Source organism: Myodes glareolus, chromosome 26, assembly GCF_982192425.1.
Source record: "Myodes glareolus chromosome 26, mMyoGla1.1, whole genome shotgun sequence".
Classification (NCBI taxonomy): Eukaryota; Metazoa; Chordata; class Mammalia; order Rodentia; family Cricetidae; genus Myodes; species Myodes glareolus.
In genome coordinates this window covers 24,712,399-24,736,832 of record NC_142051.1, presented here as the reverse complement: position 1 = coordinate 24,736,832, position 24,434 = coordinate 24,712,399, and the positions used below count along the sequence as shown (strand labels likewise).

Sequence of the window (24,434 nt, the reverse complement as noted above, 5' to 3'; positions counted from 1 at the left end):
CTCATTCAGTAATCACTGCTTCTTTGGGTCATACTCTCCTATGTGACCCATTTTTCATGTTTCTGATGCTAGACTCTGAATAGGAATATGAAAAGAAGTCATCATAGTTAAATACTAGGAAATGACAATGAAATGTGAATTTAACTGTGTTTGTGAATAAAAATAATACATAAATGGAAGTGTCAATCCTAAAATCAGGTTATAATAATATTTCCTCATATATATATATACATACATACACACATACATTATTTTGATTGTGATATATTTTGAATCATTGACTTCTATGAACTCTAGATTAATCTATCTAGTTTCACCAGCTCTTTTGAACATCAGAATGTCATTATACATAAATAATCATCATCATATTCAGACAGACATAAGACTTTAACATAAATAATTGGAATCCACTATAATAGAATTCTAAGAAGAGCCTGAGAACAGACCTGGGAGGTATCAGCCTCGGAAGCTGAATGCTCATGTAATAGAATAGGTACCTGTAGAAAAAAGTGGGCACTCAGCTATATCACAGAATCAACTATGACAAATTGAGATCTTAAATTCATTCTCATAACAATCCAAATAGCTAAAATTATTAAGTACTTGCTTTTTTGTAAGCACCTTTTGCAAGAATTTAAGGTCTCAGAAGGACCCAAGTCATCTAGATTTTATCTGAGACTTCCCACTAATTGATAATAAAGTGAGACATCAAACCATAGTGAATTTTTTGAGGACTCACCTCTGCGAAGGAAGAAGCATGGATTCAAATGGAGCAGTTGCCATCAGAGCTGAAGGTTTTAGCCAGTTTCCTGATTGGGCCTTTCTGTATTAGTTACGTTCCTATTCCTTTGATTTCACACCTTGACCAAGGGAGATTATAAAGAGGAAGTGTTAAACTGAGTTTACACTTCCAGGTAGTTAGAATCTGTGATGGCGGGAAAAACTGAGACTTCTGAAAGCAGGAGGCAGAGAGCATAAAGCAGCAAGCTTGTCCCTAGGGCCACACCTCCTCCTTCAACAGAGCCACACCTCTTCCAACAGAGCCACACCTCCTCCAACAGAGGCACACCTCCTCCACCAGGGCCTAATCCTTCCTAATCCTTCCTAAACCACTGAGATTAAAGCAGAGCAGGAAGAGTCTACATGGGCAAGTTTGGAAAAAAAAAAATGGGACCACATATTCAAATATAAGTGTCTGTGGGGGCCATTCTCATTCAAACCACTACAATATCCAAAAGTCACTTTTATTGTTGATGTAAATAGACTAATGGTAAATGGTGAACATTATAAGCCATCCCAGCCATGTCCAGTTGAGAGACCAGAGACTCCAAAGCTCAGCAGGCTGTTTGGCTGTTTGCATATTTTATTTCCTTTAATAAAAAAGTCTCCCTAAAGCCAGTGATGAAACCAAGCTTCTATATATCTATCCATATCTCACAATTAGTATAAAAAAAGGAATCACAAATTTTCATTTTATGGTGGTCCCTGTCTGGGAAAGTAACATGAGTTTCCTGTAGACAACATAAAGATGGACTTTTAAAAAACTTAATTCTTTCAGATATTTTGATCATGATTTCCCCTCCTCCAATCCCTTGCTGATCTTTTATATCCCCTAACCACACATTTTCATTCATATGTTCTTTCTCTCAAAGCAACGAAAAACAAAAAAACAAAAACAAAAAATAAATGCATTTCCCCCAAGTAGCAAGGATCTATATGGACAAGCAGGAAGAAAGACTGCCAGAAACAGAGGTAGTGGATGACTACAAGGAAATAGGATCCTCCAGACATGACAGAACTGACACATACCCACAGAGACTGTCAGCCACACAAAACCTGCACAGGTTCTAGCCAGACATTCACAGCATATGGATACAAAAGACTACCCCTGTCACCAAGATATTGCAATCAATATCTGTTGGGAAAGTGAAAAACAGTATTTTTTTCTTAATCCATTAAACTAATATATGTCTTTTGATTAGAAATTGAGGCTACCGGTATACACAGATTAATAGAGATGTAATGGAGATCTAATATGTAAGAGTTAACCAATAAGAAGTTAGAGCTAATGGCCAAGCAATGTTTTAATTAATACAGTTTTTCTGTGGGTATTTCAGGTGTACGCTAGCTGGGCGGCTGGGACAAACAAGGGACCCTCTCCTTGTAAAGATTGGCATCTACCTAAGTTCCACCCTATCAACTAGGCCAAGGCAGTTTCTTTATTCATTAACCAATGAAAGCAACACACAAACAGAAGGAATTCCTACACCATTTTCCCACCTCTTTCTCATTATGGTATTCTTTCTATATGTAAGATAAACCTTTAAAGTTTCCAGATAAAAGCTCTGATATAAAACTAAAGTAAAAAACAAACAAACAAACAAACAAAAAAACCAGCTTGGTATTGTCATAAAGACAGATAAGTGGAACTATGAAGCCAAAGTGACCTCAGTCCACACACCTATGAACACCTGATCTTTGACAAAGAAGCCAAAGCTGTACAATAGAAAAGAGAAAGCATCTTCAACAACTGGGTGCCAACATATAGAAGAAGCCAAATAGATCCGTATCTATCACCATGCCCAAAACTCAAGTCCTCGTGGATCAAAGTCTTCAACATGAATCCAGTTACACTGAACCCCACAGAAAAGAAAGTGGGAAGTATCCTTGAACACGTTGGATACTTTGAAACCACTTCCAGAATATAACACCAGTAGCACAGACACTGATAGCAGCAATTAATAAATGGGACCTCCTGAAACCGAAAAGCTTCTGTAAGGCAAAGGACACTGTCAATAAGACAAACTGGCAGGTGACAGAATGGGAAAAGATCTTCACTGACTTCTGAGAGAAAGCTGAACTCAAGAAATTAGATATCAAAATACTAAATAATCAAATTTTTAAAAATGGGATAAGAAGCCTTCTAAATAGTAGGGGGTAACTTTCCTTCTCCACACCACCCAAGGCTGAATTTTTACTGTTCTCTAAACCAATCTTCTTAACAAAAAGCAAGTTCAGTGTTCAAGTGTGTCTTTCTCTCCTTTGTTCACTCCTGGATTATTTTACATGCATTTCAAATGTATGTGACATAAACCTAGATTTGGTATGTTTTCCTATCTGAACTCATTAATATTTTATGCCATGTTTAAAATGTGTTCACCAAATATAGAATCTGAAGAGAAATAAAATTCCAAAGCTAGTTCCCCAATGGCATGAATAACATTTAATGCTAATTTGGTGTGAGAATTCAACATTTATAAATATTTCATCATGCTTACTTCTGCTTTTGTCTGTTTGGCAAATGTGGATACCTAAAAGATTGTTCCATTGAGGAAACTCAAATAAAAGGAATGCAATTGTTTTTAAATATATATTTTTATTCACAAAAATAAATTAGCCAATAAAATATAATGAATGCACTACTAGATAAAAATCACAGTATATTTTGAATATTGGACCACTCTGGAGATATTTGTTGATTTTGACAACTAGAAAGTTGGAGTTGCAAGCCAATCATCAACAACTGACAGACCTTCAAACTATCAAGGAATGAAAAATTTACAATCACTAAGGTGGTTCAGTCTCAACAATGGAACAACTTGAAGGAATTCACTGTAATCAGAAATACATTTGGGACACCAGTAATACATGTCTAAGTAAATTAAGGTACTAACAGAATGAATGCTCCTGGTGTACAAAGTTATAATAGGTATTTAAACTTAAAGTAGTCTTTGAATCACGGGGCATGATTAAAAAGGCACATTCTTTCTGGAGAATTTGCTTCTTGGGGAATTTGTAGAATTCTCAGAGATGCCGTAATTAAATATTGACTTACAATTCAATTTAAATCAGAAGAAATGAGTTCTTTCATGATGGAATTTTTTAAAAAATTATATTTCCAAGGTTTTTATATTAGCATTACAATTTGCATAGCATGATTAGAAGATTTTTTTTTTGAGCTCATGTCTTTTAACCTTCACATGCACAGCATGGCACTTGTATGCTCTTTCTGCTCCCTTCCTCTCTCTCTCTCTTTTCTCTTTTGCTGAATGTGTTTGTGTGTGTGTGTGTCTCCCTCTTTCTTTTTCTTGTACACACACATTAAATAATGATAAACCCTCTCTCACATAATAATAATAACAATAATTTGACAAAAGAACACTAAGGGAGTGCTGAGGCAAGGTTGCTGGGAATATAAGGTGATTTTACTCTGATGGAAAACAGTTTGACAATAGTTAAAGTGTTAGAGGTAGAAAGGCCATAGTTTCTAGCAATCCCACTTTGCAGTAAGTATCCAAAACAATCTAAAACAAAATTTTGCAGAAATTTATTTACTCTTATGATCATGTTAGAATTATAAACTCATTCCAAAAATAAAATCACTATTATTCAAGGAATTAAATTCCACAGATCATCTGTACAATATAATTCCTACCTACAATAGTTATTGGGTATTTAGGTTTGAAGTTTTTAGACCTCGGACTACTTTTATCATGGCAAAGAAATTCTGAAAAAGTTCTGTAGCATCATTTAAATCCACTCTATTTTAAAATTGGGCACTAGGATTGATTCAACTGTTTAACTGGGGTTAATAGATGTAGTTCATACCAGGGATCCTGAAACTAGGAAGGAGTGGCTTTGAAGACCACGGAGTCAATCAGGGATACGTAATGAGTTGAAGAGCATCTTGAAAGTATATTGCGACTCTTTCTGAATACAACAAATAAAGTAAACAGCCAGTGCTACGGTGAGCATGGTTTTATGTATGTGCTTCTGTGCCGGCATTTTTTGTTTGTTTCTTAGCTGTGTACCTAGAAGTGAAATTGCTGGTTCACACGATAGTTCCATGACTGCCTATTTGCAAAAGTGCCAGACTGCTTTCAAAGCAGCCTGCCAGTTTGTATTTTTGTTGTTAATATTTTCATGCCTTGTTAATACTTATTATCCATGTTTTTTCATAGCCGTCATCAGAGTTATGAAGTTGTATCTTACTGAGCTTTCCATTTATTTTCACCCAATTCATATTGGTTGTGTTTGGACATTTTATAGATAGACCATTTGTTAAGAAGTAAGGGATTTTTTTATTGAGATTGCAGTGACCTTTTAATTTTCTAGAATCATAATCCTTATCAGATGTTTGATTATTCAAATAATTGTTCCTATTCTATGGGCTTATCTTCTGCTTCCTTGATTTAACTTCAAGTATAGGTTTTTTAACGGTATATACTCTTGAGCTTTCATGATAAAAATATCACATACAATATCATATATTAGTTATCTTATACATTAAAGATTTAGTTCTGATGGGTCATGAGCCTAGAAATCAGTTTCACATACCATATTATCAGGTTCTGGGGAGAATCTCCTTCCTTTCATAGAAAAGAAAAAATATGGTGTCTTTTCTTATGTGAAAACTAACTTTATTATCAGAGATCCACCCTCACAAACTCACCTAAATATATCAATTTTCAAAAGTCTTGTCTCTAAATACTTAGCATGTAAGAGCTGGAGTTTCAGCATAAAATCTTGGGTATACAGTTCAGCACATTGCTGGTGGTCAGCTCTTCTATTTCCTCTTAAGTTATATGTACTTTTGATGTCATAATTATTTATGAACCACTGCTTAAACTAAAATGTATCCATATCTTTTATCACAGGGGTTTTATACTTTTATTATGTTAGGAATATATTTCTGATCAGAAAACTGTGCATCATTTCTTTTTAGTCACTCCCTTCACAAACGTCCAGCCTTCAGGGCACATTTTGAGAGTGCCTATAGACTCAAAGCGTTTTGCATGTAGCCTGATCACTTCAATTATCCCATAGCATTGTATTTCCTTTTATTTATCATAATTTTACACCATTGGGCATATTACACTATCAGAAATAATTTATGGGATTGTGTTATTTTAAGCTTTCTGTCCATTGTGTAGAGACAATAAAGAGAATAAAACGTCAATCTATTGCTTTGATGCAAGGAATGGAATCGCCAAGCAGAAATTTTCTTTAAAGTGTAGTGGGAAAGACAAATCCCTCAAATTCACAGACAATTAAACTATTTTGAGATTATTTTTGGTGCACATGCGAATAAAACATATTGCTTTGAGTGTTTTGTGACTCTGAGGTGCAGTGCTACAATAATTCCGGAACACTCATACACTTGTGTGTGCTTCTGGTCCTAGACAGTTACACTCCTTGGACCAGGACACTCTTTCAGAAAAGAATGCTTGCTCAGTAGAAACAATTCAGCTTCCTTTTCTCAGCTTGGTTTTTCTCTGTTATTTAATGTTATTACCTCTTCCTTTTCACTGGAGAATTCTATACACTATTACGACATGCAAAGTACAGGGCACCAAGTATTAAGCTCCGAGCATCCATTTTATGCACTCAGTAAAATTCTCAATGGCAGAAACATGTTTTCATAAGCTCTACAGCTTCAATAGGACCCACTCCAACATTTTAGCTCAGTGAAGAGTCAACAATATCCTAGTTCAAACGTTGTGGGTTATGTAATTATAATTCTCTTGATTGCAAGAGAGACGTGGCTTGATTTTGTTTTGCTTAGTTAGAGCTTTGCTGGAATTTTTAAAATAGTCATCTTGAATACTATTTTGTCTGCCTTCCACAGCAGGTATTATCTAGCCAGATGCTAAAGCCTTTCAAATTAATACACAGCATCTTGTTAAGCATGCCTCCTGCTTCACACTGTCAGAGCTATGGAAACCTGGCTTTTCTTGCCAAAAGACTAGCTGGCAAGGATTCAGCCTTAACACGAGTTAGCAGCAATGCCTACTGGGCCTGGCAATTTTTACCAATGCGTCTAAAAGGTTATATTTTAATAAACTTCCAAATAATTCAAGCATATAATAACTAAAGACGCCGTCTGCTCATTGCCATAGGTAAAAGATTGTTTCCTTTCCCTTCCATGTAGATGAATCAGGATCCAAGACATAACACTAATTTTAGTATAAAGCTAAAACATTGATTCCTCTGAGGAATTGTCTCTGAGGCTCTTCCGCTCTCCTCATTCATATGCTTGGCATAATCAGAACATGTCTAGGTGGATGTAACAAAAATTGAAAAAGAAGTGAAGTAGGTCAAATGGACAGTAAATTTGAAATTAATAACTCCAACATGATTCTAAGTGCCCTGTGTCTGCGTCTTTCCATATGTATCATGACAGGTTAGGAAAAGAGGAAGTTATCAAACTTAGAGCCCGAGGCTAAGGATTGTATTTCCTTCATCAAGCTTAATTCTGCTGACAGTGTCAGGAATCCCTGAATCTTGCCAGACTAGTAGTTAGGTGGGATCCCCTGAGCAACAGTTCTGTGAACAAACACCTGGATTCACTGAAAATGCCTCAAATATACTTTATGCTATTGTTACATACTAATTGAGGACTTGTATTATGTCTTGAAGAAGAACATAGACAGAAGAAAATGGGAAATGGGAGAGACATGGGTCACAGGAGTTTTTCATTACAAAGCAGTTTTGTGTTGTGTGCGGGAATATAGACTTCTAACCTCAGCACTAGAGAGACAGAGACAGGAAGATCTCTGTAAGTTCAATGGTATCCTGGTCCACATAGCAAGTTCCAAACAAGACAGAAGTACATAGTGAGACCCTATTTAAAAACAATAAATGTAAATAAAATAAAAGAATTTTTGCAATATCCAAAAATTGTTTCATAGCTTTATATCTTTGTGGGCATTAATCTTCTTGAACACTATTTGATAGTTTAGTCTATAATATATTTTTTTTTGATTGGGATAAACTTGCTAAGTAAAAAAAAGTAGAGAGGTATTTCCTTATTCTTTCATATATACTTTTATTTTAAAAAATTCTTTTCATATAATATATTTTGATCATGTTTCCCTCTACCAACTTCTCTCAAAACATCCCTATCTACCTCCTGACCCAAATCTGTGTTCTTTCTCCCCTCCCCCATCTTTAAAAAAAAAAGAAAACACAAAAACTGAAGTCAAAACAAAACAAGAAAATCAATAAGACAAAAGCAATGCTCCATTACCCCCCCCAAAAAAAATAGAAATTCTGTTTTATATTTGAAAAGCTACTCCTGGACATTTGGCCTGTCCTGGAGTGTGGTTGACACCCACAGTACCACTCCAGGGAAGGTAACTAATTTTTTTCTTTCCTGGTGGGTATCGTTTGTAAATAACTCAAAGTTAGTGGCGGCACTCTGTCAACTTCCCAATGTCAGTACTGTCGTATACACTTTTTTAAACAACAAGAATGATTTTCCTTGACCCAACAGTTATCAGCATCTTTTCAGTAAAGGAGGTGAGCAGCTCCCTCATCTGTGGAGGACTATGGATGGACTACTCTTGGTTTAAGGAATTTTCTAGCTGCATCAGGACCAGATGCTTGGATTTCCCAGTACTACTTTTCATCCTCAAGTCCTTACCATTTTTTTGTGCCCTGTTTTCTGAAACATTTCCTGATCTTTGATGGTAAGTGATGTGGGGTTATGGTGAGAGATAAAACCCACTTAGGGCTGAACACTAAGTCTCCTAGTCTTCGCATTTTGACATTGCCTACTTCACATGGGCCAAGTCTGGGAGTGTCCTGGGTCTATGAATAGAAATGTTAATTTTGTTTGTGTGCGTGTTTGTTTTGAGACAGAGTTTTTCTGTAGCTTTGAATCCTGTCCTGGAACTAGCTCTTGTAGACCAGGCTGGCTTTGACCTCACAGACACTTGCCTTCCTCTACCTCCTGAGTCCTGGGATTAAAGGCATGGGCTACCACTGCCCAACTAGAAACATAAACATTTGAAAGTCAAATATGACAACATGACCAGGTAGCAAAGTAGAATTGCAAGGGCCTCTTTAGGATAAGCTAAAGTTATAGGGTTAAATACAAAATTCTCTCCTCTGAAGTAAGTGTTAAACTCTATCAGAGTGTACTTTTTATCTCAACCCATAACAGTCATGCCTCTGCTGGACTAGTGGGGACATCTTGGCTAGTAGGTCTATCTTGTAGCATACAGAGTCCCGAACTGGATAATACCATTGATGCCTTTTCTCCCCCAGCAACCTGCACTTCAACTTCTGTCAGCACAAAAAATAACCATTAGGGCAGAAACACCCAAGTCTTCTGAGAGTGTAATGGTTCACACATGCAGAATAATTCCAAACAAATTCATGAAGGCAAAAAACAGAGGATCTCAGAAAGCATAATAAAGTGACAGCAAGGGAGATGATTTGACTTATAAAATAAAAGCCAAAAAAATTCTCCAAATCAAAAAAACTATTTTTCTTATAAGTTTGTTTCCAACCAATCTACATTCATTATCTACCCTCTGTGATTCTGGATTCAACAGTTACAGAACATTCGCCACCTGGGGCGTCTGCCCATGTGTTTGTATGTAAAAGTACTGATTGACAAATTACCGCTTGCAGAGCTAAGTGCAAATCGGGTACAAGACAAATTTCAGTAGGAGGACAGTGAATGACTCATGGTAGAAGCAGGGCTAGATGATTAAACAGCCAGAGGCTGCCTGATAGCAACAGGGTTTGATTTCAACAAATATCCATATTTTACAGGAGTCTAGCTGCCTTGATTGGAAGGTTTTGAAAACAGAAGTTTAGCAAGTACTCATGAACATAGCTGCATTTAAAAAAAAAAAATGAAAGGCCTTAGCAGCTTGCTATGTTAGGCATAGACGTCTGTGTCAGCCGTCAGGGTACTGTGGTGTGTTGAATAATCCATTCTGCCGTTTTCGGAAGAAGGGGAAAACTTCTGTAGGTAGCATATGCAGAAATAATCAAAAGGCACAAAATAGAATTTGAAGAGAGTTGCAGTATCTTTCCTTTTAATTTGGGAAGCCTTGTTTATAGAGCTCAGTAAAACTCCCTCGTCTGATTGTACATGTCAAATTGCATTATTTATGCAAGTGACTTTTGCTTCAAGCTATCCTGCCTGAAGCAGACCGTGAGACATAGCTGTTTTACATTGTAATTTTGGATGACAGTTTCCCTGGGTTTATCTGAGTCTAGAAGGCAATTATAGAAACAGAGGTCATTAGTAGCACATTTTATTATATAACAGCAATGCAAATATCCATATATGTATACATTACATATAATGGTGTAATATCAAGGCATTAATTTCTACGAGGGAAAATCATTGCCATAAAACATTTATAAACTAAATATTTGAAGACTTTTAAATTTTTAACAGTTTTAAGGACATAGTTATTTTTAATACAATGCTTCTATTATCAGTTTATTTTAGAAAATACATCTTCTGGTTTGTAAGAGATATACTTACTTTTATGCCAGCAAATTTTGTGCTATAATACCCAAAGTAACGCAGATTAAAAATGAGAACTTTCTACTTAATATTCTAGACAGAGCTAAACATTCGAAGAGCCAGTTTTTCAAGAAGAAACACCAAAATATAGTAAATGGGGATGGCATGGTCTGAAGGAAATCATTTTTAGATACTTTTAAATGATTGCTGTGTTTCTTCTCACATTCCTGGTAGGCACGCTCTCACAGGAATTTGTCGTTTTCCTCTGGCTCTTACAATCTCTCTGTCCTTCCTTTTGCAATGATCCTTGAGCACTACGTGCTGGCTTTTTTATTGTAGATAAAACCGTTGGGACTGACTGTGCTCCAAAACTACATGCTGACACACACACACATACATACTCATACATGTAACAACAATCAATGAGATGAAAAGAGGACTTGAATTCGAATAGAAGAACAAAAATGGGTCTGTGGGAGGGTTTGGAGAGAAGGAAGGGGAAATGATGTTATTATTATGTAAATGCAAAAAATAAAAAATGATTACAGTTAACATGGTTGTTATCTAATCCACTTCTAAGTGGTCAGGTAAGCATGATTCTGTGTGATACGTTGTTTCCTGAGGACTAGTTTTTGATTGGCACCAATGTTTGGTGAACAAAACACAAGCATGCCGATTTGTGGTTGGGGTCGGTGGTGACAGTGTTTAGTGAACCTGATTTTCAACTCCCCCTTTATTTTTTTCCTCTTCCTTCTCAGTCTGATTGGCACTCATGAGTCTTTAACTGGTATTTACTCAGATGTATAGCTGACAAAATAAGACCATGTGGCCTTGCTAATTAAGTGACTCACACAAAGAGAGAATGAAGGTCTAATTGAAAAGTAGAGTGCTAAAAATGTCATCAAGATGAGTGAGTAAATTTCCAGAAATTTCTCCGGAGACTGTTTGGTGCCATGAAAAGGAAATAGAAAGATTAAATTCCCTTCTTGGCATATAGTTTTCTGACTTTCTTTTTAAGCAAGAACTTACCTACTAAATAAAAGCTTTGAAAAATTTAGTAAATGAGAACATATGTGTGTGTGCTTGTGTGAGTGTAAAATTTCATCTTCCATAATTAAACCTCAACTAGATAGAGCATGTGAAATTGAGTCAGGAAGGTAGCAGCATCAGGTAATCATCTACGTTTAGTATTAGGAATAAAAATAAGATTCAAGGTGAAGAAGGATGCTTATAAGAACTCCTACACTAGTTCAGAATGGAGAATAACAGAGGGTTATTTATTTAGGGGTAGACTCACAAATCACAATCCTCTGCTGGAACTGAGAACAGCAACTGAATCCCACAGCAAGAAAAAAGATAGACTGTGTGTTTTTCATCGGCATAAATGGTGTAAGAGGCCATGCCCAAGCGGGCAGGTAACTTAAAGGCTACTGGAAGTGGGAATTCCTACAGCACAAGGTGAACATAATGTAAAAGTAGAATTGCTGCATTTGCTAGAGCAAGCCTAACAGCTGCTGATGGTGGCAGGGTGGAAAGGGGGCTGAGTTGAAGAGAAGAAAGGAATATAAGCTTCTTCATCTCTGTATCCTCCCTTCTTCTACCCAGGTTACTTAGAGACTGTAAATGCCACAAGAACTGAGTGAATGTCTACTTTCTTAGGTATGAAGGGGCCAAAACCAAATCTGATTCAATCTACTATGGAACTGAGCAAGAAAGTGCATGCCTGTAATTTCAAAATTGAAAAGGCTGAGAAAGGCAGATATATGCTAGAGGCCCGTCTCTCCTACATTTCAAAACCCCATCTCAATATTGATAAAGAAATATAAAACAAACAGAACAAACAACAGAAGAAAACCTAAGTGAATGGAACTCATGGAGTAACAGTTATCATTTGAGATATGATTGTCTAACCCACTCTATGAATTCCTCAGGATCACCATTGTTCAGATGCAAATATATAAGATGATGGCACAATTAGGACCCAGAGCAGGGGAGCTTTTCCCTGGTATCTAACAGACTTGGGGAGATTGATGCTATTGCTGATACATGCACACACGTGGGTCTGGCCATAGTTATTTATTCCAATTTATTTTGTACAAGTCTTCTCATTTGTGTTTTCAGAAAAACAAGGCTTTCATAATGTAAAATATTATAATACTATGTTTTTAAGAGTTTTTCTAGTTGAAAAATGAAGTTACCATAAAACAATAGCTTACAAGAAATGTAGAGGCTGGGGCAGAGTGATGGCAAATTAGAGAAATTAATTGACTTGGAGCCTTTTACATTTTGTATGTTTTCAGAGATGTATCTTCAAACTGGGAATACACAGAACACACAGAAATGGCATGACATATGGGAAATGTCACCCTCAATTTTTTAAAGACAGTAATGGGAAAGAAGTTACTTTTTTGTTTTTAAAGGAACTGATATTATATCATGAGTCAATTTTGTGTGAAAGGGATATGAATGTGGCTAAAAAATTTAAATCAGATCAAAAATATTACAGGGGTGAATGGCTGAATAAGTATAAACACATCACCAAGCGACTTTGCCTTTAAGATTTTGGAAATTGATCAAAAATTTAGTCAAAATGTTCTAACAATAATTTAGACTAGCATTAAGTTCAATGCAATGTGATACTTTAAAATATATTTTGTAAACAAATATCAGCAACATATTATACAGTCATAAATGTCGTGGGTTAATATTTTGGAACCATAAATCAAGATATTTAAAAAGAGAGCAGTATGTCTTGACCAGTCAACTATATGAACTTTCTTATGTTTTTATCATTCAAATTTTATGGCCTAGATTATGCTGTTCCTACTTGAGATTTTTTATGAATACATTTTCAAACATTTTTATTTCCCTTCTAGGAATTTGCTGCATTGACTAAAGAACTGAATGCTTGCCGGGAACAACTTCTAGAAAAGGAAGAAGAGATCTCAGAGCTGAAAGCTGAAAGAAACAACACAAGAGTAAGCATTAGCTATTTATTTTGCTATCTGTCAATAGTCTATGGTCACAGCATAGCACACATAGCTGAGAACTTTCCAAACTTTTTGGAGTACTTTGAGCAGATTTCAATGCACAGTCAGTTCCTTTGCAAAGAAGGAAACATGGTATGATACCCAAAATAAAAAGAAAAGAAACCAAAATTATAGTCTCTGCTAAATCACTATGTTGCCCTGAAAAATGGCCCCATTTCTTCTGGCCTTTACTTCATTGTTTTTTAAAAAGAGTAAAGGGATGAGCTACTTATACTGTAGTGCTTTGCATTTGATCCATATTTTATTCTAGAAAGAACTTGTTTAAAAATAAAGGTAAAAAAATTATTAGAAAGCTTTTGGAATAACCTCTACCAATTAAAAGAGGCTTACCATGTTTATTTCATTAGCTGTCGTAGAGGTTGATAGTTCTAATAGACATTGTATTGTATGATAAAACACAGACACTCTACATTCTGCTTTTGGGAATTCCTCTACATTGTCAGTCAGATGATGTGCCATATATATATTATATAATATATATTATATATGGTTCTGAATTAGATCAAAGGTAATGCATTTTTTATAGAACAGAATAAAATGTTACTAAATTTCACATATTCACATAATATATAGCTAATTATATTTCTCAAAAGTTATTATAATCTCATAGCTTGATGGAAGGAGAAACCAGTTCCATATTGTCATATATGTCATTTTATTATTAAGAAGGTGAAATTATATTAAGTGCCGTAGTGCTCCTGGGTTAACCTTCTGCAGACAAAGTGTGATTAGAAGCCAACTTATCTTATGCTTAGCCTTACAGTGTTATTCAAATGCAGCTCCAGAGACACTGCTGTGACTTCAGTGAGAGGTGAACTTGCATGCATGAAGGTGAAACCATCAAATCATTTCTGCCTTTATTCATCAAGTTCTGATTGCACAGTGAAAAGAATTCACACATGTGCGCCGTGCATGCGAATTGGTTTTCATCAGGGCATTGATGACCCAGTCACACAGATTACCTCTTTTAGGCGTGGCAAGGGCACTTTAGATCATGAGCTGAAAAATTTAGCTGCTCTCCTCGTGTATTTTGGTCATTCTTAATTTTAAAAATAGTACTGCTTTGCCAAGCAAATTTCAGCATTTCTGCCATGTTATTTGCTCTGCCCTCTCCAGCGATTTTGAATTTTAATAGATAAATCAGCTTTCTCTGATGTAACAGTGCACTGATAAATATGGAAGCGGGAGAAGGAAAGTGAGAATTAAGGGAAATGCACACTTTTGGTTATATTTTCAAGAATCCTCACAATAAAAATGTGTGAGATTACTTTGTTACCTACATTTGCACACCTATGTCTGTCCATTCTACATTCATTTATCACATTTTACAACCATGTGCAGAATATGCTGTGCTTATTCCCTCTTTAAAGATAAAGCAAGCCAAATGCATCAAAGGTCAAAGAGTAAATTACCAGAAGATTAGAAAGATTGTATTCTATGCCTGTGCCATTGGCACAGATCCATGAAGCCACTAGGAGAACTACCCACATTATACCCGCACAGGATTTCAAAAGATTTATGATGGCTTGGATGAAACATTACCCAAGAGTCAACACCCCACTGTGTGGCATATGTCATTTGTTTTAATTGTGACTGATTTGAATTGGGATTTATTTCAGTAGCCATATGACTTTCAACATATTAAATCCTCTGAGTGCACAGGCATGTTTGACTATTTACCTGCAGAGGACTCAAGGGTATGGGGACCTATCGTGGAATACTTACTAAGAGTAGAAAGAGAAGGAAACAAAGCTTTCTGGATGACAATAAGAAAAGCAATGAAGTTGTTGATTAGAAACCAGATTAATAGCTACTAACACTTAGCAAATGTGAACTAACAATTTTTTTCTATATTTCTTAAAAGGGTAACATGAAAAGTTTTTGTTTCTGAATCCTATGGAATATAAAGTCCTGATAATATAATGACTTCTTAGATTACATAAACACTTCAGACATCCTGGATACCATCTAAAACAAAAATAAAAGCTACAGGTGTAAGATTCAAACATATTATCTTCCTTCCACCAAAATGCTGTATCAAATATTCATTGATATAATTACATATGACCGTATTTTATATAGATTTAAATAATAGTATTTTACTATATGCTGTTATGCTTTATATATGATATGTGTGTGTTACATTATTTCTTTTTTACTATTTTCTGTCTTATTATGAACACTTACACATTGCCACTGGGAAAAGAGCAGAAAGGCAACACTAACATCCTTCTCAAATTAGAGAGTTCCTGACCATGTACGGTTGTGAGTTTAATTGGAAAAGGGTGTTCTAATTTCTAGGGTTCTGATAAACCATTCCATATTAATAAATTAGTAATTCTGCTTATGAATTGAAATAAATAACACAAAAAGCCAATGCACAAAGTGAACTATTAGATTCAATGATGAAGTTTGAGCTATCATCAAAATCAACAAATCAGAAAGTAATCTGCATCTTGATAGTTAGGTGAATTATATAATTTACCACAATTTCTGAGTTAGAAGAATGGAGTTTAGTATACAAACTTAGAATACTGCAAACATAGTATTTATGACATTAGCAGAAGCAAAGTAGAACTATAGGCCATGCAGTCTCCAAAGAGTTCTGATATTATAATCAGGAATATATTGGAAAAATTGAGCATGTTAAATAATTTTTAAAGTGGTGATACTCAGTGACTTGAACAGGAAAGAAGCCGAATTAAAGTATTTTTATTAAAAATGTTTAATTAAAATATGCCTACCTCCCTTCCCCCTTTCTTGTACTCCCTCCAACTCCTCTCATATCCCTTCCTTCCAACCCTTAACAGGTCTTCGAGATTTGATGGCCTCTGATTATCATTTTCTCATCTACTGAAATATGTTTGGTACATGTGTGTATATGATTTCAGCACTGACCATTTTGTATTGAGTAGCCAATTAGAGATCTCCTCCCTCCGAGAGGTTAATTATCTCTCTTTTAGCACCCACAAATCACCTGTAGTTCTTCTTCTAGGAATGTGCCTCCAAAAAAGACTCCCCCTTTACATGTTAGTATGCCTGTTTTTATTAGTATTGCACAGATCTTGTTTAGGCAGCCCTAATATTTAGCTATCAAGAACATGGATTCTCTATCCTATGAGGAAATACAACCTCATATCAGACTGCCTCATCTTCCTCATCTCAACTTTCTACCTCTTCTGTATTGTTTCTTGAGCCTTGGGATCAGGAGTTGGTTTAAAATAGATCCATTGTGGCTGAGATCCACGCAATTCATTAAGTTGTCTTATTGCTCTAGCTAAATCTTCAACAGACAAAAGCAGCAAACAGAGAGGTCTATCCTTCAGATGAAATAGAAAGATCTATTCTGAAAAGAAACTATATAATCTCAGCCTTTTGTCTTATACCTTGTTGTCTTCCCCTTTTTTCTCCTTGGAAGCTTCCCACCTAGACAGGGTTTACCAAGGATGTGCCAGAAAAAAAGCGTTCTTGCTTCCTGTGCCACCAGCTTATCTTACAAATCAACATTTGTGAACACATACCCTTCAAGCCACTATCATTCCATAGACTTGGCCCAGTCCATGATCCCTTTGTTTCCATGAATGTTGCCACCTCCCATGACATCCTGAATAGCTTAGACATCATCTTTCATTGAAATGAACAAAGCTAAATCTTTTGAGGAATCTGGTTTGCCATTCAGTGACTATCCTTAGGTCAACAGAGTCATCAAAGGATTTCTTTAACAGCTTAGCAATGACGGACTCAAACAGACCTTTGGCAGACATTTGCACGGTTATCTGCATCCCTCACAGCATCAGGCATCTCCCTCCTCATTTTTCTGCCCTCCATTCAGTGTTTATTACTGGAATCTAAACTTTCTTCGTCACCTTCCATGAAAGTAAATTCTATAAATTTATAGCATTTATATTTTTCATTATGGTCATAGGGCATTTTGAATCTGCTTCCCCAAACACTGATAGTTTCTTCTATAGATCTGTAAGAGGGAACACTTAGAACAAGTGGTTGACTCAGCTCTCCAAGTACTTTCCTTTCTGGGAATCTATAGTCTTGACTTTAATTTTTTTTCTATAGGGAGACAGACTGACTGTAGGTTTGCTCTCTGCTTCTCTTCAGAAGTTGGTTTCTACATCCGTTCCTGTCTTAAGTTCAATAAAAGCAAACTTATCTTCTGATTACTGGCTAATTTGATCTTTCTGGCATCTTCTGACACTTCTGACAATGCATCCTGAGTGACTTTGTAAGGTAGAGGTTTGCCCTAGAATATTCTCAAAACTTGCTTTTTCTGTCTTTTCCTTTAATTTCTTCAGTTTTATTTCAATAGCAAGGGCTTAGAGCAGCGAAGTCCAAACCTTTTCACTGGGTGTTCAGCAGATCCAGAGTCCATGTAGTCTAGTTGTACCAATTCTTAGCCCAGCAGCAAAAGCAGGTCAGACAAAGAAAAAAAAATTACTGTTATCAATTTTTAACACTAGACTTGTGAATGTACAGGCCTTGACGAGAGGGTGACATATGCAGTTAGTTCTGCAGCTCCTGATTCCTGGTTGATAGAGCCATGCTCTTGGTGCTAATTTCCCTTGTGAGGTATTTCTACATCTGGCTCTTCTCCTCTTCCTCTTCCTCTCTCGTTGGCACTCTGACTCTGTTCTCAGCCTTCACTCCCTTGTTCTCTTCTTCACCTATGTCTGTGTTTTCACAGGAATAGCCTTTGCAGGACCTTTCTTTCATTGGGCTTCTGTGGTTGACAACAATTTTTTATGTGTCACCTCCCCAGTCAGCTCTGTCATCATCTTGGTGTCCTATTATTTGCCCTTGACCTCAGTTACAAGGGCATGAGCTACGGTTTTGTCTGTTAACTCAAAAATTTTCTTCCTGTTCTTCTTCAACTCTCTCAGCATTGTATTCTTCCTTACTAACTTCCTATTTCTTGTTGACATTCTTTGCCCCCATAACCAGAGTGCTAGGTCCAACTTTACCAGGAATCACTAAAAGTGTTTTAATTAGGGTGGTCCCTTCTTTTAAAACTCCAGGTACTGAGTCTGAGAGAACTGTCATTTGGGGCATTGTGGCAGTCACCTCTTTTGTCTGAGGTTAGTTTCTCTGCTTTAGTTGTGGTAGCTTTTTTGTCTTTATTCTGAAGGTGACCCTGTTATCATGCTTTTCTTCTATGATATTTTCCATTTTTTCTTTAACAATCTTCTGCCTCCTTCAGAGTACAAGACGTCTTGGGTCCCCTTGCTTTTACTTGCCTTGATTTTTTCACATGTTGATGGTCTTAGAGGTGGCGTGTGAACCCAGCAAATAGTGCAGAAGTGTCCTATATATCCCAGACAGTATATATAGCAATCTCATCTACTAAAAATGCTGGGCTATGTGTGTCTAGATGCTAGCTAGATATAATAAAAGAAGAAATAGTCAAATTAAATATCTAATTCTAAGTTTCCTAATGATTTCAATTGACTTCTTTATACATATATTCTCAGGATTCTGAGATTACAAGCTGGTAAAATCACACTTAAAAAATAACTTGGAAGCCTTCTCTTCTGGTTAAAAATTGTAGCCAAGAAGAGTTTTTATATTAGGGTATGATAATCAGAGATTTTATTGATAAGACATCCACTCTTAGCAAAATTTTTTATAGATTTACTAAAATGAATCGGACTGCCTTCATCAGAGAGGCAGGTAGAATCACAGGAATATATGGCTAGCCCTCCTGGATCTATTCAAATGCCCCTTTGCCAGTTTCTACTGCTATTTTTGATTATCATGGGAGCTTTTTCATGCAAGACACATGTTACAGGTGTGAATTTATAATGTTCTGAAATTTAGTAAGCTCTCTTATATAGAATTATTGTCTTTTAAATAACAATGGGACTCTCTGAATGGCCTCAGCTCTAAAATTTGGAAAGTTAATCTCTCCTATTTTTTTTTTAATTTTTAAGTGTAATTTAAAGCATCAAGTTTGCCTCATTGTGCTTGTATTCTTCATGCTTTTCAAAGGGCAAGCAGGTCAAAAAATGGGGGAATATTTTTGGTTAAAGAAGTAAAGAACTTTGCACTAAACCCCAATATAGCTAAGCAAATACCTGCTATTTTACAAAGCTAAGCAAAACTCCACACACAAATGCTGCAACCAAGTCAGTGCAGGTGATAAGTAAGAAAAAAGAGATGAGCTCAGATAACATGGATTTCAGTTAGGGAATGTAAGGAGTCTGACTTTCTTTTGGTCAAATGAGAAAATATTAAGGACTTGAGCAAAGGCATGAGTGACGGAGATTATATTGTAAATTTTAGAGGTTTGGTGCATGAAAGGACACAAATGTGAGTTCCAGTTAATTACACTAAATCAGGAGGAGACACTGAATCCTGAGCCCCCATGGCGTTTGTGGATGTATTGGCGTGTGTCTGAATTCTGGATGTTGACAGACACAAGAAGAATGATCGTGGAAAGGGGAGTGTAAGATGTCAGGTGTGGTGTACAGAGTGTGGGCATGATATACATAGTACATATATGTACATATACATAGTACAAGGACTCACGAGTGAATGTGGTTTTGAGATTGAGCATATAAATAGGCAAACTTGAAACATAACAACCGTGGCCTGGGGAATAGGACCACAGTATGAAAGGGTTGCACTTACTGATAATGGCAGAGTCTATAAAGAAATCATCATGTATGAGTTAGTAAAATTAGGTAAAATAGAAATGGAGATTGTTAGAATATATACAATTAATAAATTTAGGGGGTAAGATATTGTAAAAATCACCTAAATAAATAATAAACATCATGAATTATGAATCAGGTATTATTTAGAGGAAACTGACATAACTTGAAAGCTAACATATTTAACACAGAAGTGAACATACCACAGCCTATGACAATTAGAAGAATGTTCAGACTGTAAGTAGAATCAAATAACTTGAGTGTTCATGTGCTCTTGGTTGTAGAAAACAGAATTCACTGCGGCTATCTCAAACAGATAGTTACCTTTTGCAAGTAATAAGAATTCTTAGTTCTTTGGGAAAATTGCTAAGAAAAAATAATGTGTATAGCCTGACTTTTCAGAACTGAAGTCCAGAAACTCACTACAAAAGCTGATGAGAAAACAGATTTTTTTTCTCCAAGTCACTAGAGGCTTGGGATTCCTTTGCTGTACTCCAGGATCAAAAAGAATGCTTTTACTTTTTCTGAAAGCTTCTATCTTACAAGGATGTCAAAATCTATCTCACAAGTGAAAGTCTATGTGAATAAAAAGATAAAAGAATAGAAAATTGAAACTGTAATTTTTGTTTGTTTATTTGTTTGATGTGTGTGCATGTGTGTATGTATGTGTGTGTGTGTGTGTGTGTGCATGTATGCACTCTGTGTTGGGAAAATGAAATTTTCAGTGTGAAGAACTTTATTAAAGAATACAGAGCAATGAAATTTAAGAGGGATATAAAAACAGCTGTCTCTAGTGGGAGAATAATCAAGTTAAGATTATACCATGAGGTTCTCGTCCTACACTGCCACCAGGCAATGTAAGATTCACAAACACTAATTGAATCTGTATAACTCCATTTACATTCGGGAAGCATTTAATACTAAAATTTGGTTTCTCATAAACATTATATAGCTGAAACACTTGTGCATATTCTTATAAGCATATTGATGAGCTGAGCCTTTAAGAATGAGCACAAAGCACCCACCATCTGTGTTTAAGTTTCACATGGATCAGTACACACACAGGGAAAATGACCTCACTTGAAAGATGAGTTGTGTATTTCCACTTGTTTGTGTTGGGAACTGAGTTGCTAACCAAGTACACAAAGACTCAAAAGACTGCTACATAAATACACAAAAAGATCTCATTTCTTTGCAGTTTATACTGCAACAAGCAAACAGAACCAGCAATATGACATCTTCTGAAAACAATTCTTAAAGGATTCATAAAATAATACATTAAAAGTATTATGCAATTGTACTTATTGATTTGAGGAACAAATGCTATCTAGAAGTTATCTTCTTGGCCCATACACAGTTATTCAAGTCTTTGATTTCATGACTAAGACTCATTAGAACAGACATTCTCAACTTGTGGGTCATGACATCATTTGGAGTTCAAAAGACCCTTTCACAAGGGATCACTTAAGACCACCAGAAAACACAAATATTAACATTATGATTTATAACAGTAGTAACATTAGAGTTATAAAATAACAATGAAAATAATGTTATGGTTGGTGGTTACAACAACATGAGGAGCTGTATTAAAGGGTCACAGCATTAGGAAGGATGAGAACCACCATGTTGAAAAATGTACGACATTACTTATCACTCCATGATTTGTTACATGACTAGAGGCTGTTTGGCCTTCATGTGTTTTATAAACCTTAAGTTAACCAAGTGGTGCTCCTTTTCTCTTTCCTCTTGTATTCCCTTGGGTTATCATGGGTTCTATGAAAACTTATAATAGTTTATCTGTAACATGATCAGGGCCAGCTTGTTTGTGTTTTCTGTCCCGCCCAGTACCCCACAGCCGGCAGGCCCCAAAGAAAATTACACAGAGATCTTCATAAGTTATAAAGCTAATTGTCCCATTAGCTCAGGTCTCTTATCAGCTCTTATGACTTATATTAACCCATTATTCTGATCTATTTTAGCCATATGGCTCTGTACTTTTTCAGCTGGCAAGTCACATCCTGCTGCTTCAGTGGTCTGGGCAGGAGTGGGAGGAATCAACTTCCTCCTTCCCAGAATTCTGTTCTCATTGCATCATTTCTACTTCCTATCTAGTTTTCCCGCCTATACTTTCTGCCTGTCCAATCAGCATTTATTTAAAACATGATTGACAGAATACAGACAATTCTCCTGTACCACTTCCCCCTCTTTTATTTATTTATTTTTTTTTAAAAAAGGAAAATATCCAAAGTCCATATTTTGAGAATGTGGGCATAGTATTCCAGGCTACTTCCAGCTGGTTGGGGATATTGATAATCTTATGGGGACCTAAAGAAAATTTAGAGTTGTGATCAAGTTCTGACTGAAATATTCTGTGAGTCTTGATCATCTCAGGCAGCAGCAGTCTTGAACCTGTTCTTGATGAAGAACTCAGACATCTGGGCCATCTTTATATCCATGAAAACAGGCTGGTCGGCTGTCTTCATAAGATAACCGTGTTTTCTGTCCATCCAACAGCTATTACTGGAACACTTGGAATGCCTTGTGTCACGTCATGAAAGGTCACTAAGGATGACGGTGGTGAAGCGACAGGCCCAGTCTCCCTCAGGAGTGTCCAGTGAAGTGGAGGTTCTCAAGGCTCTGAAATCTTTGTTTGAGCACCACAAGGCCTTGGATGAAAAGGTACAGTGCAGTTATCACTTTCAGCTGAAGCTTTTCTTCCATTATTAGGCAGAAGTTCTTTATTTTCACAGAAATGAACATCTAACTTAGGTCAAAGGAACACTTTTGAGCTATGAATAGAGTTTAAAATTTAGTGACTGTGGATGGACGGTCCACAAACACTCAATAAATATTAAACATGTGAATGACCATATTCTTTTATTTATATCACTGAATGTACAAATTGTCAGAATTAGACCCTGTTACATACTTACGCCAGAGGTTTTTTTGAACTCTGGTACTGCCTAATAGCATTTAGTCTCTTTACCTCTGCCTTTGTCATCTCTCCTTCTCCCGTTTTTGAAGTACATGTCCATAGATGTCATAGATTCAAAAAAAAAAAAAGTAACTGAAAGCCACATGTATTTTGAAGTGGAATTTGGGCAGGCTTTAACTTTTAGACATCTATATTTGAAGCCTCCCTTGTGGGGACGTTGCTAACATCTTAGTTTAAGTACACAGTGGTTTCTACTGGTAACAATATAATGTATTAGAAGGAAAACTCATCTTTCTGACTTTCCAAAAATAAGTCGTAAATCTCTCTTAGCTGCAGTTAAAATAAGTTCAACCTTTAGAGATTAGGCAAGATTTATGACAGTATTTTCTATTTTTTAAAAAGTTCAAAGAAGTGATTTCAAAATTTCAAGTCTTAGGATTTAGCATATCAAGAATTAGGGCACTTCATTGTAATATGCATGACAAGTTCTGAACATTAAAATTCAAACTTGGAATTATTGCAGGTTTATATCTATGTTTTGAGTACATAGAGTTTAGTTCCACTTAATATTTATATTCTTATATATTATTACCATCAGTCTTTCAGCTAGTTCTTTGAACAGAGGATTATGTGAAATGCCTGTACAAGAATAACATCAATTCTGTCTTCTAGAGTGAAAGAAGAAGTTGTATTTCATTTTCATTTTGGTTATGAGAGGCAAAAACTGAAAACTTTGAAGATTAAAAACACAGGTCATATAAATAGCCATGTTAAGTCTAATATCAAATAATTATACTTAGTATAAGTATACTAAGTATAAGGGAAATCAAGGATTGCACTGAATGTCTTCAGGCTGTTCTCATCAACCTGGGTCACCTGACCTCTTTATAAAGATCCACAGTCTACACTCATCCACGTCAAATTCAAAATTTAATTCTGTGTTGATCTTATAATTTGATATTTGTCTAAATCACTGAAGCATGGCAATCAATCTGGCAGAGCTAAATAAGGATTCTGTGCAGATGATTTTTAATGCTAAATGTTATTCTACTTTGTGTTACTAGTACACTAAATATAAGAATGTCATACTATATTTGGGCTGTGCTGCAGCAATTGAATACACTCAGTCACCTGTACCCAATACCAAAACAAAATTTAAAGATGAATGTTTGAGACCTTTAAAATTCATATTTTGCCTGAAAGTTAAAAAACATTACTTGCCCTATTTCTTAGGTAATTAACAAGGCAATTATTCTGCATTAAAATTTATATAGTTTATATATTTATATATTTACTTATAGTCCTATTTAAACCTTATTATTTAAGAAAAATGTTATATGATAAAATACACAGGCAATTAAATAACAAAATTAGTTTTCAGGGACATAACTATAGTATTAAAGTGAAAATATATTGAGAAATTTTTGTAACATTTATATAGAAAATATGTTAATTTATAAAAAAAATCAAAAACTTGTGATTGTGTCTTAAATCTATAGTTTATTGACTTAGGT

At 35.7% G+C, this 24,434-nt stretch overlaps 1 protein-coding gene across 18 annotated transcripts in view; it reads left to right on the top strand.

Moving 5' to 3' along the window:
* Positions 1–24,434, top strand: part of Ppfia2 (PPFI scaffold protein A2) — a 405,005-nt gene that overhangs the window by 228,678 nt on the left and 151,893 nt on the right. For all 18 annotated transcript variants that reach the window (XM_085683362.2, XM_048418915.3, XM_048418908.3 and 15 more), the window contains 2 exons: positions 13,150–13,251; positions 22,500–22,664. In XM_085683362.2, coding sequence (XP_085539488.2) covers positions 13,150–13,251; positions 22,500–22,664 — 267 coding nt within the window. The remainder of the gene's footprint in view (positions 1–13,149; positions 13,252–22,499; positions 22,665–24,434) is intronic.